General features: G+C 27.8%; 1 protein-coding gene and 1 long non-coding RNA gene across 7 annotated transcripts; both read right to left on the bottom strand.

Annotated features, from left to right (window-relative positions):
- Positions 1-3939: 3939 nt before the first annotated feature.
- LOC136076497 (uncharacterized) lies at positions 3940-6019 on the bottom strand. Of its 4 annotated transcripts, none has more exons than XR_010636314.1 (5): positions 5602-6017; positions 5058-5152; positions 4768-4933; positions 4501-4647; positions 3940-4396 (listed from the first exon to the last, which is right to left on the bottom strand). It is a non-coding gene; the product is annotated as an uncharacterized LOC136076497 (long non-coding RNA). The 4 variants fall into 4 exon arrangements; XR_010636315.1 differs by lacking the exon at positions 3940-4396 and having other exon boundaries at positions 4403-4647; positions 5602-5712; positions 5801-6019; XR_010636313.1 differs by lacking the exon at positions 3940-4396 and having other exon boundaries at positions 4403-4647; positions 5602-6014.
- A 2305-nt stretch (positions 6020-8324) lies between these two features.
- Positions 8325-12916, bottom strand: LOC136076904 (uncharacterized). 3 transcript variants are annotated; one of them, XR_010636671.1, is made up of 7 exons: positions 11235-12916; positions 10869-11081; positions 9664-10678; positions 9242-9432; positions 8857-9117; positions 8677-8748; positions 8325-8515 (listed from the first exon to the last, which is right to left on the bottom strand). XR_010636671.1 is itself a non-coding variant. In XM_065790730.1 (3 exons), the coding sequence occupies exons 1-3, from the start codon at positions 12829-12831 to the stop codon at positions 9681-9683; spliced, it is 2808 nt and encodes a 935-aa protein (XP_065646802.1). In that variant the 5' UTR covers positions 12832-12916; the 3' UTR covers positions 9542-9680. The 3 variants fall into 3 exon arrangements, 1 of the variants encoding a protein (XP_065646802.1); XR_010636672.1 differs by lacking the exon at positions 9242-9432 and having other exon boundaries at positions 8333-8515; XM_065790730.1 differs by lacking the exons at positions 8325-8515; positions 8677-8748; positions 8857-9117; positions 9242-9432 and having other exon boundaries at positions 9542-10678.
- Positions 12917-17494: the final 4578 nt, after the last annotated feature.

Below are 17494 nucleotides of genomic sequence, written 5' to 3'. Positions count from 1 at the left end.
ACGAAAACGTCCATTTAATTAATAATGCGGAACTTTGCGATCTTGTGCGAGACATGGTGCTGACAAAACGCCGAGCTGAATTACTTGGATCTCGACTTTAAGAGTTTAACTTATGGGCACCAGGTACAACAATTTCTAAATTTCGAAACCGTCACAAAAAATTGGTAATGTTTTTTACAGTTAATGAGAATATATGTTATTGCATCGATATTGAGAATCTTATGAAAAACCTTGGCATTGAACTCTATATATAATAATGGAGATTATTTATTGATTCATCAAAAAGCAGTTTAAAAGCAGTATTGCTTCACAGCGGAAGTATACATGCGTCTGTACCAATTGCATATTCTGCCAATCTAAAAGAAACATACAATACAATGACGCTGCTATTAAATAAAATTGATTATGGTAAATATAACTTGAGAATATGTGGTGATTTAAAAGTAATTACAATTCTCATGGGAATGCGAACAGGCTACTCAAAGTATTGTTGCTTTATATGTGAATGAGACAGTAGAGATAGAAAGCAATACTACATAAAGAAGGATGGCCAATCAGAGATAGAATGCAGCCAGGAAAAAAAATGTCCTTCGATTGCCATTAGTTGAACATGATTAAATAATTATGCCACCACTCCATATAAAATTACAACTTATGAAAAAAATTTGTTAAAGCGCAACACAATGAATCAAAGTCGTTTATGTACTTACGTAACAAATTTCCTGAATTGAGTGACGCTGAGGTGAAAGAAGGTATATTTATAGGTCCTCAAATAAAAAAGATTTTTACTGACATCCACTTTGAAAATTTATTTAGTGGAATTGAAAAAAATGCCTGGCTGGCATTTAAATCAGTCGTTGCTAATTTTCTCGGAAATAGTCTGTAAATTTTGAAGATGTGGTTAAAAATGGCATAAATGCCTATAGAGATATGGGATGCAACATGTCCCTCAAAATTCATCCTTGACTCGCATCTTAATTTCTTTCCAGAAAACCTTGGTTCTGTAACCGACGAACATGGTGAACGCTTTCATCAATATATAATGGTAATGGAGTCGCGTTATCAAGGTCGTTTGAGTGCAACAATGTTAACGGATTACTGGTGGACACTTCAACGCAATTTGCCGAACGTTCGTCACAAATCTAAAGCCAAAAAATTTAAACCAAACAATATTTATTAACATTAAACCTTATTTTTAATATAAAAAAATGGTGCTTTTTTTTGTCTTTAATCGAATTTAAAAATAAAAAAAAGTTTATATATAATACAGTTATAGTTAAAAACCATTTTTAGGATTTAATTAGATACTAGGATTTAATTTAATTAGCTACTAGGATGGATTTAATTAGGATTTAATTAGCTTTAAATTTATAATCACGAAGTTAAACAAATTACTTAAAGCAATTATAATATTTTACTTAACTTATAAAAAACAAAATATAAGATTAATGATATATTAATAACTTAAATTGCTTAAAATTATAATAAATAATACATGTAAATCATTATAGTAATGTCACTATAAAGATTTCCATGTATTATTTGAGAATAGGAGTTTTTAGTTTTTTCTCGATAAAACAATAATGATTTTGGTTTATTTTTTTTCTATTTATTAGATAAATACATACAGAATACAAAATTTAAAAAAAAATTACAAAAAAAATACAAATACTAAGTAATAATTAGGTACCACTACATGGTATTAAAAAAATAAGACAAAAAAAATTATTCATAAATTTAAACGCGCGATACAATAGGAGGCGTAATTTATGAACCAATCAATATTTTGTGTATCCGCCTTTTGCTTTAATACAACTAAGAAATCTTCTAGGCATAGGCTCAACAAGATTTTTGCACATCGCTTCTGGGACCCTATACCAGGTCTCCTTAAAGATGTCCTTCAGCTGGCCAAGTGTGGAAATTTTAACCTTTGCCAATTTACGGTCAATCCAAGCCCAAATGTTTTCAATTAGGTTCAAATCAGGTGAGTATGGAGGCCACGGTATTGTCTTCATATTATTATCGTTTAACCACTCCTTTGTATAGTGTGCAGTATGTGTAGTAGCGCCATCTTGTTGAAGTTTCCATGGTTTATCATTGAGCATAACCAGGTCAATTGATGGAATTAGCTTGTTTTCCAGTACTTCTACGTATATTCTGGAGTTGATTCTTCCGGTGTATGTTTGGCACATACTAACACCTTTGTAATTAAAGCATGACCAGATTCCTATCGAGCCTCCTCCATTTTGTACAGTCGGTCTAATGTACCTGGCGTAATACTTTTCGTGAGCCATTCTTTTGACTGTTATGATTTGCGATGGAAAAGCTCAAAGTTACTCTCATCACTCCACATAATGTTTTTCCATTATTCTATTATCCAATACCTTCTTTCACAACACAATTTTAGTCTTCTTTGTTTATCATATGGACGCAGGAGCGGTTTCTTCAAAGCAGAGTAGACTCCAATCTTGTATTTGATAAGTATTCGGCGGACTGTGCTTTTAAAAAAATAGATGTATTTCGCGTTGTATTGAATTCTGTGGTCAATTCTTTGTTACTAATTATTGGATTAGCTCTGACAGCTCTAAAAAGGGCACTATCGTCCTTTCTGGTGGTTGACAAGGGTCTAACTGGCCTCGTTTTCTCACTGGCACCACCAGTGTGAAGAAAGTTTTGCATTTCTCAGAAACTCCAATTGACCTGGCGATTTCTTTATTACTTTTGGTTCCTTCTTTGATGTGAGCAAAAATTTGCCATCTTTCACCTTGAGTGGCACGTCTTTTGCCCATTTTTTGCGTCTATTTAGCGCAAAACTAACTTATTTTTTGTTTATTTATTAAATAATGATTAACTAATTCCAGGTAAGTTATATTGATACAAGGTTTTTTGACAAAATCAATTAATTTAGGCCTATTAATGAGAAATATAGGAAATAAACTACTAATTAACTATCAATTAACAAGATATTAGACTTTTTCGGTTGTGCGTCTAAATTTATGAATAAAATAAAATCAAGCTTATCAATAAACTTTTTTGTGTTAATTGGTATAGAATGAGTAATAAACATCCTGTAAAAAAAATTAAGGTACTCTATAATAGAGTTTCACTTCCTCTATTAAATTATATATCAAACATAGCGGTAGCACTTTTATTTTATTATTATTTTAAGTATTTTTTTACATATATGTACAAAAAATGAGTGCGTCTAAATTTATAAAAACCACTGTATTATATTAAAATTGATTTAATATGCATAAATGCGTTATGCCTATATTTCAAAAACTGAGGGGGATAGAAAGAAATGGTTTACATATTTGAAATCAACATATTTAATTTGTGCTAGTTAACAAGATTTCAACAACAAAAAATTTATTTGTTAATCAGCGTAATTGTAACAAAGATATTAATTTTTCTTCTAACCTTTTAAATAGTTTGACATCATGTATGGTTGCTTATTACTTAAAACTAAAGACGGCACATCTGGTTTTAATCTCGGATTTAAAACCCGTATAAACACGTGTTTGTTACGATCCAGGCGTAAACCAAAAACACGTGGATTTCACGGGAAGTTTAACTGGAGTTTTACACGTGTTTTCTAAGGTTTCAAACACGAGTATTTTTATGTTTTAAATACGTGTTTTGAGGTTCTAAACTCGTGTTTTATGAGGTTTTAAATTTGTGTTTTCTATAGTTTAAAACGGACTTACGGCATTTAATAAAGTTTCCAAACGGAAACTTTAGTTAACGTCATAAGTTAGTTCAGGCATAAGTTTTCCAAATTTATGCCTGAACTAACAGCTGTTCAGCACGGTTTAATGATAAACCAAAAATACGTAGGTTTTGTTAGACACGTATAGCTTTAAACCGTTTAAACTTTTTTTTATATATACTACATTATATTTACGACAATTTAGTTGTTTTATTTTTGTTTTTTAAGGTAAATTATTTTACAATAATACTACAAAGAAAAAATAAACAAAGAAATAAAAAACCAAATCATTAAAAATAAGCTAATAAAAGACGCTTGGCACATGGTTACCATACATAATATTTAATTTCGATTGATCGCCTCTTACGTCATTATAAAATCTAAAATCGTATAACAATACGCTTTCGCATTTTTACAAACAATTCCAGTAGCATCAAATGTTCTTTTTAATTTTTCTTAAAAGTCGGATCTCTAACTTTACTAATTCTTCAATTGAGGTAACCTGTTCAAATTTAATTTCATTCAAATCTTTATCTAAAAACTATTGCAGTAGCCCAAATTTCTTTTTATGTAATGGTGTGACAATCATTTTACGCTAAAACATGGCATCATCCACGGGAGAAGTTTCGTTTGTCTGATTTTTTGGTCGATCTGTATTGGTAATGGTTTTTGATGATTCGCCTTAATCTATTTTAAAAAAAAAAACAAGTTTTATAATAAATAACAAAATAAATGATTATCTTAGTCTATTGTTTTGTATTTTATCTAAATAAATGCACTATAAAAAATACTGTTTGAAAAAACCAGAGTAATGATTCGATGGAAGAGTAAAATTGATTTTTTCCATATTAATCACGCTTGTTTGTGTCTGTACATTTAAACGGAATCAACCCTTCATTCTTCTTTTCAAATTGTTTTTCAGAGCCACCAACTTCAACCTAAATAAGAGACGCCCTTTAAGAATTTATGAAACCCATTAAGAAACATAAATCATCAAATATACTATTGTACTTTTTAAATATTATAAACTTTTAAATTAAATGCAAATAAGTTATTACTTTGGAAAGACCCAGAAGCCCGAGTATTCACAAGTATTTTCATTAGCATTTGTACCAGGATGTAAATCCTCTCTTAATTGATTTTTGCTTATAAATATAGAAATCTTTAAAGGTTGATTCGAAACCATCTCATTTAGGTTTTGTTGCTTGTTAAAGTGCAAATATCCTGTTTTAAGATAAATTAGACTAATATACACTCAAATATAGGTAATAAATATAAATATAAAATATACATAATATTTAAATGAACCAAATGCACACATGCCCCCTGTTCATTAATAGTCACCTACCTTAATCAACATTAATATTATTATCTTTATTAAGTTTCTGAAGTCTTCTTTAAATATATTGTCTTCATCTAGATTATGTGACAACGGTAAAACTCCTAAAAGATAAAATTTGCAAAAACAAAATTTACCAGAAATATTAGTGTCATTTTAAATTTTTTGAAGTTAAAGATAAATAACTAGAGTTTTAATACAAGTATTTTCATTAACAGTTGTACCACCATTAATATTTTTTCTCATTATCTTTTTCGTTGAACATGTGAAAAACTTAGTAGTTGACTTTTAGTAGAATTAGTAAGATAATTTAGTAGATTATAAGTAAGTAGAAGACTTATAGTAGAATCTTTTCAATTTATGCTTTGTTGCTTATTAAAGCCCACATATTCTGGTTTAAAAATGTTTTATATATATATATATATATATATATATATATATATATATATATATATATATATATATATATACATACACTCAAACAAAACAAAAAAAGTTCAATATGTGCTAATGCATATCACTAGCCATAGTCTGCTTGATAATAGACCCTTACCTTTATCAGCAAAAAAAATATCATTTCTGCAATCAGATAGACTATGCAAGAAATTTTCTTGCTGGCTTCGGCTCATGCCATATTTTTTATACTGCTGACTCTTTTTTGTATCTTCTCAAACAATTAAAAAATAATTTAACATTTACATAATAATTTTCAAATATAAACAATTGATTTACAGATAAGTAAAGTTACTTACGGACAGTATTTTGCAACAAAGTATTACTAGATTTTGCATTCAGGAAATAAATTTCCAGCTAAAACTGATCGATATTTTTTCATATATTCTTTCTACTATGCTGAACTTGTTCTTTTCATTTTTGTTAAATAATTATCATTAATAGGATATCCTATAGCATTTAGTACACACACATTTATATAGGAACAACACTAGTATTTTTCAAATATATATAAATAATAACAATACTAATAGTAATAACAATAATACTATTAACACAAAAAATGTATTATATATAAATATATATATATATATATATATATATATATATATATTTATCGCAGAAATACACACACATATACAGATACAAATACACACAAATATACATACGCCGAAATACACACACATATGTGTGTATATGAGTTTATATTACTCATACATAACATATACATTTACTTATAAGAGTATGTATGTATATATGTATATATATATATATATATATATATATATATATATATATATATATATATATATATTTATACATACATACATAATATATAGACTTATACATACACACATATATACATATGAATACATAAATAAACACATACATATTTTATATATGTATTATACATACATATATAAAATATACATTGTATAAATTATATAGATACACAAGTGTGTATGTATATAGATACACGTGTGTGTATATATATATATATATATATATATATATATATATATATATATATATATATACACATATATAGACACACCTGTATATATATATATTTGTGTGTGTTTGTGTGTGTGTGTATATATATGTGTATATATATATATATATATATATATATATATATATATATATATATATATATATATATATATATATATATATATATATATATATATGTGTGTGTGTGTGTGTATATACATGCTAATACTTAACAAAAACTGAATTTATTTAAAATATAAATATTCTCGACAAATGTTTTCCTGAAAGTTCTTGTTACACAATCTAAAACCTTCCGAATAATAAAAATGCAATAAATTTGAAAAATCGTGTGCTTTTAGTAATGGTTCTACATTCGTTGCGAAAACTTTTGATAATTTAATACTCCATTTTTGTAACTGAAAAACCATCACTAAAAACTTAATATCCAAACTGGTTTTTTGGTAAAATATAGTAGTTAATTTCACGGAATCAAAACTGTATTCTTGACACGTGTTATTCTTAGTGTTTTCGGGAGTTTTAAACACTCAACAGAAACCACGCGTAACTTTTAAACGAGTTGTGCCGTCTGCAGACGTGAAATTAACTACTATATTTTACCAAAAAACCAGTTTAGATATTAAGTTTTTAGTGATGGTTTTTCAGTTACAAAAATGGAGTATTAAATTATTACAAGTTTTCGCAAGGAATGTGAAACCATTACACGCGATTTTTCAAATTTATTGCATTTTTATTATTCGGATGGTTTTAGAGTGTGTAACAAGAACATTCAGGAAAACATTTGTCCAGAAAATTTATATGTTAAATAAATTCAGTTTTTGTTAAGCAATAGCATGTGTATATATATATATATATATATATATATATATATATATATATAAATATATATATATATATATATTTAAATATATATATATATATATATATATATATATATTAGGTACGTGTGTAAAAATTTCAAACCATTTATTTATTCAAGTTTTATATATGGTTCGAAAGAGCTTTAAATTTGTAATAAAATGGTGAAAAATTTATGAAAAAAGAATCATTACAAAAAAAGTTATGCTCTTTTAAGTAACATTATTTTTTATGAAGCATTGCTTAAGAAAAATGCAACTTACGTATAAAACTCGCGTTCGGCTAACGGCAGCTTTGTAATAGAATCATTGTTAATTTGCGCTTAATTTTGCATAGTAAAATGTGCAAAACGATTAAAAAACGTAATTAAAAAAGTTTTGAAGTAACAAAATATTTTTAATGATTAAAACGTAATAGTAAAATTTATAACAAAATTTTATAAAATATGCATAAAAAAATATCGCGTTTTTTTGCAATATATATATATATATATATATATATATATATATATATTTTTATGGTTAAGGGTATATATATTTATTTTATTAAATATGCACCAAGGATAGGATTTCTATAGCGTATGTTTAAATGCATATAGGTGATCTTTAAATACATTAAAAGCCTTAGCGTTTTCGCCTTATTTTTATCGTTACTAATGATTTTCAATGAAAGATATATATATATATATATATATATATATATATATATATATATATATATATATATATATATATAACATCGGAAATGGCGTGATATTTCAGTAGGGGCCGGAGTACAAAAAAATAATCATAAAACACCATATAGTTCAACTAAAAACCTACAAAAATATATCCATCTAAACAATGGGGGAGAAGGGGACACGTCCACCACGGCTCTCCTTCATTTTCTCTTCAGTAGTCCTTATATCTATCTAACTATATATAAATTCCAAGAAACCGCAACAAATAAAAATAATTTTTTTAAAAACATACTTCTTTAACAAAAAATTTAGAGTATAATAATTATTTTCTTTTTTGCTTAATAATGTTTTTAACAGAATTGTGGCTTTGAAGAAAGCCTAGTTTTTGAAGCAAACAAAACTGTGACATCCATAGCTAGAAAGAATCGATTCTTTAGTACGCAAAGGAAACCACATCCAATGATATCTAAAATAAAGTAAACCCCTAAATTAAAATCGCCATACCTATTTATGATGCTTTATGTCGCGGATAATAAATAAGGATGCCTTATGGCGCGGATAATAAATAAACATATAACTGTTATTATTGCATTAATAAACATAATCAATCTCTAAAAAAATATGAACCGGTTTAATCTTGATATGAAAAAGATCAACATCCATCGAAGCAATCGTGTGGTTTTCATCATGTTGCGTAACCTTGCAATGATAGATAAGATAAAATATATCAGATATATAAAATTAAAAAAAAAAATTAAGGCGAACAATTAACTAATGTATAATAAATTAACATGTAACTGTTATTACTGAATTAATAAATATAATCTTGAGGTCTTTAAGATAAACATCTACAGTAGCAAGCTGCCATCATAGTTAAAACCTTGCAATAAAAGAAATTATATTAGATATTTAGCACAATAACTGAAAAACCCATTATAAATTAGAGAAGATAAGAATGATTTCCTAACTTAAAAAAAAACTCAAAATCACTTAACTCCTGATACACAACACATTTTCCATTACCAAACAGAAAATTCGATAGAAGTAGACCCTTCAATACTTTTTAACCTGAAATATAATAGATTTGATTATAAGTTATAATGAAAAGAAAGTTATGTGTTAGTGTAACTATCTGGTAATGGCATATGCCATTTGCCTAGAGTGTACTGATTTATTGTAACTAAACACTTACATCTCTCAATCCATGCAAGCAAAAGTCTGTCTTTCTGGGTAGAAACAATGTATAGCCATCATTATGATTAACATTAATTGTCATGAGCCAGGCAATTTGCTTATGTCAAATAGTAAATGAGCTTTGGTTTCCCATAGCTCGTTGCAACCAGGTCAACCCTGGTTGTTGGATATCGGTAACTAACCGACTACCTAAAATTACATTTCTATATACATATATGTATATACATATATGTATACATAAAAAGAAATTAAATAATAATAAATCTTTTCATTATCTTAAAAAAAGGGGAGGGTAGAGAATATGATATACATTAGGCACTGTAAAATTTATTATAAAAAACAAAGATTAACCTACTATCTGTAAATAATATCTGTTAATGCAAGTTTATAAGACATACTATTATTTAAAATAACATATACCTTATTACACATTTCTATTATGTTATCACCATATCACCACTTATTATGTCTGCAGAAAGTTGATATTTGCTCACATCATACTCAACACCATCATCATCTTCATTCTCTTTTGGTTTCCAATAAGAAACTATATATACATCACTTTTTTTCTTTTTAATGCCAACAATTCTGCCGTAATATACATCCTGGGTGTTAGTGGCATTATCGAACCACATGTGGCAAATACTTCTTCCAATAGAAGCTCCAATAAGAATTTCTTCAATATCTGAGGCCTCATTATTTTCTAGGTCAGGAAACATTTCTTTTACCTGATCAGGCATGCAATTTTTTAATATTTTTTCTACATTTCTGCGTTCTTTGTTTTCTTTTTTCTGAATTTTATCTGCTATTCGTTTTATCAATTCTAACTTCAGGTCATTATGACATTGCATATTTGTAAACCGCTTTTTTCTGGCATTAGAGATAGCCCATAATATCAACTTGTTTTGAATATCATTTGGCTTTTTGCATAGCAGAGCAGTTGTTTTATTTTTGCAAGCACGAAGTTTTGAAGAAAGAAAACAAAGAGTGGCATTTGGAGCTTTGTGCTTTGCAGCGCTAAACATACCCATAAGTTCTTCTGAATCAATGTTGTGAAGCCTAGCTGACTTAGTCTGGTCTTTAAGGTGATCATTAGAACTCATTTCAAATTGCCGCTTATACTGCCTGTCAATGACGCTAATAACTGCATTAAGGCAGTCAGCTAATGCTTTACTCATTTCATCAGTTACTGGGCAAAAGCTGATTATTGAATCAAAAACTACATCTTCAATATCATTACCAAAGAAATCAGTTTTTCGTTTAAGTAGAGATAAAGGATTCTTGCTGCTCTCAATAAGAGTGTTCCGAACATCTTTTACTACCTGAATGCCAGATATGTAGTCAAGTCCCGTACCTGGTGCAATATAAAATTTTGTCATCCAAGGACCAGAAAGTAGCTTTCCAATTAAAGCTAAAACACACAACTCACGGATACCTAAGGTGAAAAAGTTAATTAGTAACAAAGAATAATCTTTGTTTATAATAGTCTTTACTCCCCGTTAATCTTGCAAGTGTCTATTTGTAATTTGTATTTGTAACTATATTTGTAGTTAATTCTATAGCCTATAATATTGTGTAGCACTTTATCAAATGAACTGAACAGGTATAAAAAAGAAAAAAGATACCTGTTTCAGATGTAAAGTCTTGAAATAAACTATTTCGCAGACCTCCGCATAACGCCAAGCCAGAACACAGAAATATCTTCAATATGGCATAATGATGGATCAAAATACCACATGTGTGAAAAAGCATATGTAGTCTGTTGCCTCTATAGCGCGGTAGCAATCCTCTGGGCAACTCGTGTTGGTCCAAAAAGGTTACAAAACCTTTTGGATCACCTATGAATATCATAAAAAAGCTCATTTTGGCAAATGCAAGAAGAATGTGAAATAAAAACATGCACTAGTTATAATATCTTATTTTAACTCGAAATTTTATTCAGAAAACTAAATATATTTAAGTAAAAGAATGGTTTAGATTAGTTAGAGTACCTTTTGCATCCTTATAGCGAAGTTTGTTCAGCTGTATAACAATGTTTGCTGCAATGCAGTCTCTTCCAAAAAGTTTCCCTTTTGAAGTCTCTAATGCTTTAAGTGAAGACTTACAAGAGCTGGTCATTGTGTCTAAGGGGTGAAGGTGACAGTTTAGTTCATTTAATGATTTCTGCCAAACAAGGTTTAACTTTGCGATTGTTGCATGGTTTGTTGCAACTCTGTCACTCATTGTATTTGTTATGTTCCCAATAATAGTGCTTCTTACGTCAGTATATTTGAGCTGATAGAAATCACTATATAACTTAGCGAGATTATCAATAGACTTTGTAATATGACTCTGATAGTCATAAGCTGTACCGCCAGGAAGTTGATCAATAGCTACAACCATACATACTGATTCTGTTGTCAAGTGCACAGCATTTACATGAACACCCTCCTGGGTTGTTGCATCAAAGCCAAGTGTCAGATCCTTTGTTGTAAATGCTATCTCAGCAGCCTGTAAGTCTGAAAGCACACCAAGCTCACGCATCATTTGTTCTACAGTTGTACGATGTGGAATTTGACTAAATCGATAGCCAGTATGTTCCCCAATTTTACGGAGCAGAGATGGCACACTTTGTGTAGGAACTTGGCACACAAGCATGTCATATATAAGTCTCCTAATATCTGCTGAGTAGCATTTTTCATTTTTGGTGTTTTGTGTTACTTGCTGAATTTCCTCCAACTCTTCTTGTAAATTCAGAATGTCATTTTGCAGTACAAGAATTGCAGCATTTTTTTCAGCAAGTTGATGGCTTAACATTGCTTTTTGATAAGAAAATTTTCTTTGCGTGGATGTCAACTGTTGTTTCAAACAAAAAATATGATTTTGAAGTTTTTTTAACTGTAAATTTAAAAACTTTTCTTTTAATTTTTTTCTAAGTTGAGAAATTAACTTTTCCTTACGAGTAATAACTTGATTTAGATATTTAAATCTGTATGCTCTAGCCTTTGTCTTATCTTTTAAACCTTTAATATCCTCTTTATGCTTTCTCTTCTTAATTGCCATTTCGTTTGCCAAAATGGTTAATCTCTTTCTCATAACCTTTTTTCTGGGACTCAACTGGTCAGCTCTCAAACTGGATAGTGGTTCATGAGAAGAGGTTTTTAAAGTAGGACGAGATAAAGGAGATAAGTGATCACTATTTGATACAGATGAAACACTGATTTGTTGAGAAGAAAATGAAGAACATGTAGGAAAGTCAATTGAGGTTGCATTCGATTGCGATGTTTGTGCCACAGCAGATGTTGTTATTTGGTATGCAAAGAGCATGTTGCAGATGTCAACAAATGGTTTCGAATTTCGTGAAAAATGGTTTACAAAGACTTTCGATGTTCTAACTAGTTGCTGAATCTGACTTATACAAATTTTGATGTTAAAATACTTACCGATTAGTTCTACAGTTACTTTATATGAATCGTTGTTAGTTGCAAATATATGCAGTACATGTCCATTTCTACAGCCAATATTTAAATGAGCTGGTATTGGAAAATTACAAGCTAAATAAGTTTTAGCTTTACCATAAAAAAGATTTGTTTTCTTGTGAGGTCCCATGATGCACTAAATTAAATTCAACAATCATAATACTACTATTTAATTGGGTCGGCTATTAATCATAATTAAATAATTTAAAAAATCGCCATTAATCTATAAAAAATTTTTTAAATATACGTATAATTTTTATATATCATATATAGCTTAAGGTGGCTATATGGTAAATTATGGGTATGGAAAAAGCTGAGAAAATGCTGTTTTATGTTTTTAATGAATTTTATGCAGAATCATCGTAAAATAGTGTTATACAATTTTAATTTTAGCAATTTAAATTTTATTTGGCAGAATTTTGCCTTTGCACTAATTTTGGTGGGTGAAAAGAGTTAGTTATCAAAAAAAAAATTAATATATAACCACCTTAATACTTGTTAGTTTTTGTGTACATCATTTAACAATTTTAAAAAGAGAAAACCCAAATACCCTTAGTAGTAAAAGGCTATTAAAAATAAAGTTTGTATAACAGTTCTAATAAAATATATCATTATAATGAATAAAAAAATCAAAAATACTGAATTCTCCACTGTCAAAAACCGCCCCTCCCCCTAACACTATGTAACGGAAGTGGAAATACATACCTCCACTGCGCGGAACAATAGGGCATGTGGTCATGAATATTTTTTGATGAAATTTGGCAGGCACATAGAAAATAGATGTATACAGTTGCCTTAAAAATTTTAAATATGTACCAACATGCCTTCAATATTAACGCACCTCCGGAACAGAAACAAAATTTTAAAAACGAATGAAAACCACTGGTAACTGTAAAAAAAACTACAGAATTTATAACAAAAAGCAACAGTAACAATAGCAGAAACAGTTTTATAAAGTGTAACAGTAACAGTAACACTAAAAGAGGTGGAAATGGTACCTCCACTGGGTCGAAAAATACGGTATTTGGTCATGAATATTTTTTAATGAAATTTGGCAGGCACATAGAAAATAGATCTATACAGTTGACTGGAAAATTTCAAATGTGTACCAACATGCCTTCGATATCAATGCAGTGCCAGAACAGGAACGAAATTTTAAATAGCAATAAAAAAACTGAAAAATTTATTACACGTAAAAAAAAACCATAATTTATTCAAGATAAAACATTCTACTTTTTTAATAAAGTCTAAGCTGATATAAAATTCTAAAAAAAAAGACAAATAAATACATCTTTACCACACCGACTTCGAGCACGCTGTGAAAAAAAAGGTCACAAATTTTTACTTTGAAATCGGTGCCGTAAAAAGCCAGATACGCACGTACCTATATATATATATATTTATATGCACATATATATATATATATATTTATATGCACATATATATATATATATATATATAATATATATATATAATATATATATATATATATTTATTTATATGCACATATATATATATATATATATATATATATATATATATATACACACACACACACAAACACACACACACATATATAAATATTCACGTGTGTATACATGTGTCTATATATATATATACACATATATATACACACGTGTATCTATATATATATACATACACACGTGTATCTATATATATATATATACATACACACGTGTATCTATATAATTTATACAATGTATATTTTATATATGTATGTATAATACATATATAAAATATGTATGTGTTTATTTATGTATTCATATGTATATATGTGTGTATGTATAAGTCTATATATTATGTATGTATGTATAAATATATATATATATATATATATATATATATATATATATATATATATATATATAATATATGTATATATATATATATATATATATATATATATATATATATATATATATATATATATATACATATACATATATACATACATACATACATACATACACTTATAAATAAATGTATATGTTATGTATACGTAATATATACACATATACACACATATGTGTGTTTATTTCGGCGTATGTATATTTGTGTGTATTTTTATCTGTATATGTGTGTTTATTTCTGCGATGAATATATATATATATATATATATATTTTATATATATATATATATATATATATATATATATATATATATATATATATATATATATATATATATATATATATATATATATATAACAACACTAGTATTTTTCAAACATATATGTTATATGTTTGAAAAATACAAGTGTTGTTCCTATATAAATGTGTGTGTACTAAATGCTATAAGATATCCTATTAATAATAATTATTTAACAAAAATGAAAAGAACAAGTTCAGCATAGTAGAAAGAATATATGGAAAAATATCAGTCAGCCTTAGCTGGAAATTTATTTCCTGAATGTTTAAATTTGTCTTCGAGCTGCGAGGCTGCACCAATATACTACCTATGCTTCATCGAATAAACTTTCTCTACCAAAATTGACAGCAAAATCTAGTAATACTTTGTTGCAAAATACTGTCTGTAAGTAACTTTACTTATCCGTAAATGAATTGTTTATATTTGAAAATTATTATGTAAATGTTAAATTAATTTTTAATTGTTTGAGAAGATACAAAAAATGAGTCAGCAGTATAAAAAATCTGGCATGAGCCGAAGCCAGCAAGAAAATTTCTTGCATAGTCTATCTGATTGCAGAAATGATATTTTTTTTGCTGATAAAGGTAAGGGTCTATTATCAAGCAGACTATGGCTAGTGATATACATTAGCACATATTGCACTTTTTTTGTTTTGTTTGTCTGTATATATATATATATATATATATATATATATATATATATATATATATATATATATATATATATATATATATATATATATATATATATATATATATATATATATATATAACATTTTTAAACCAGAATATGTGGGTTTTAATAAGCAACAAAACATAAATTGAAAAGACTCTACTATAAGTCTTCTACTTACTTATAATCTACTAAAATAATCTGTAATAAAATAATCTGTAAATAACTGTTAATGAAAATACTTGTGTTGAAACTCTAGTTATTTATCTTTAACTTCAAAAATTTAAAATGACAATAATATTTCTTGTAAATTTTGTTTTTGCAAATTTTATCTTTTAGGAGTTTTACCGTTATCACATAATCTAGATGAAGACAATATATTTATAGAAGACTTCAGAAACTTAATAAAGATAATAATATTAATGTTGATTAAGGTAGGTGACTATTAATGAACAGGGGGCATGTGTGCATTTGGTTCATTTAAATATTATGTATATTTTATATTTATATTTATTACCTATATTTGAGTGTATATTAGTCTAATTTATCTTAAAACAGGATATTTGTACTTTAACAAGCAACAAAACCTAAATGTGATGGTTTCAAATCAACTTTTAAAGATTTTTATATTTATAAGCAAAAATCAATTAAGAGAGGATTTACATCCTGGTACAAATGCTAATGAAAATACTTGTGGATACTCGGGCTTCTGGGTCTTTCCAAAGTAATAACTTATTTGCATTTAATTTAAAAGTTTATAATATTTAAAAAGTACAATAGTATATTTGATGAATTATGTTTCTTAATGGGTTTCATAAATTCTTAAAGGGCGTCTCTTATTTAGGTTGAAGTTGGTGGCTCTAAAAAACAATTTGAAAAGAAGAATGAAGGGTCGATTCCGTTTAAATGTACAGACACAAACAAGCGTGATTATTAAGGAAAAAAGCAATTTTACTCTTCCATCGAATCATCAAGAAATTTTGGCTACTGCAATAGTTTTTAGATAAAGATTTGAATGAAATTAAATTTGAACAGGTTACCTCAATTGAAGAATTAGTAAAGTTCGAGACCCGACTTTTAAGAAAAATTAAAAAGAGCATTCGATGCTACTGGAATTGTTTGTAAAAATGCGAAAGCGTATTGTTATACGATTTTGGATTTTATGATGACGGAAGAGGCGATCAATCAAAATTAAATATTATGTATTGTAACCATGTGCCAAGCGTCTTTTATTAGCTTATTTTTAATGATTTGGTTTTTTATTTCTTCGTTTATTTTTTCTTCGTAGTATTATTGTAAAATAATTTACCTTGAAAAACAAAAATAAAACAACAAAATTGTCGTAAATATAATGTAGTATATATAAAAAAAGGTTTACATGTTTAAAGCTATAAACGTGTCTAACAAAACCTACGTATTTTTGGTTTATCATTAAACCGTGCTGAACAGCTGTTAGTTCAGGCATAAGTTTGGAAAACTTATGCCTGAACTAACTTAAGGCATTAAATAAAGTTTCCGTTTGGAAACTTTATTTAATGCCATAAATCCGTTTTAAACTATAGAAAACACGAATTTAAAACCTCATAAAATACGAGTTTAAAACCTCAAAAACACGTATTTAAAACATAAAAATACTCGTGTTTGAAACCTTAGAAAACACGTGTAAAACTCCAGTTAAACCTCCCGTGAAATCCACGTGTTTTTGGTTTACGCCTGGATCGTAACAAACACGTGTTTATACGGGTTTTAATTCCGAGATTAAAACCAGATGTGCCGTCTGGGTGGGAGTGGTATTTAGAAATTTTGCCACGACTTAAATGGAACCCATTTGACGGTTTGTGTACTATACATTAATTGCACTGATGGATGGAGATGATGATGCACTGATGAAGAGGTATTAATAAGTGTATCAGCTGGTGACAGGATATTTTTTCTTCGAGTTTAGTTAGCT

This window comes from Hydra vulgaris, chromosome 02 (assembly GCF_038396675.1).
Source record: "Hydra vulgaris chromosome 02, alternate assembly HydraT2T_AEP".
NCBI lineage: Eukaryota > Metazoa > Cnidaria > Hydrozoa > Anthoathecata > Hydridae > Hydra > Hydra vulgaris.
Note: the sequence above shows the minus strand (reverse complement) of the source record. Positions and strands in the feature narration are given on the sequence as shown.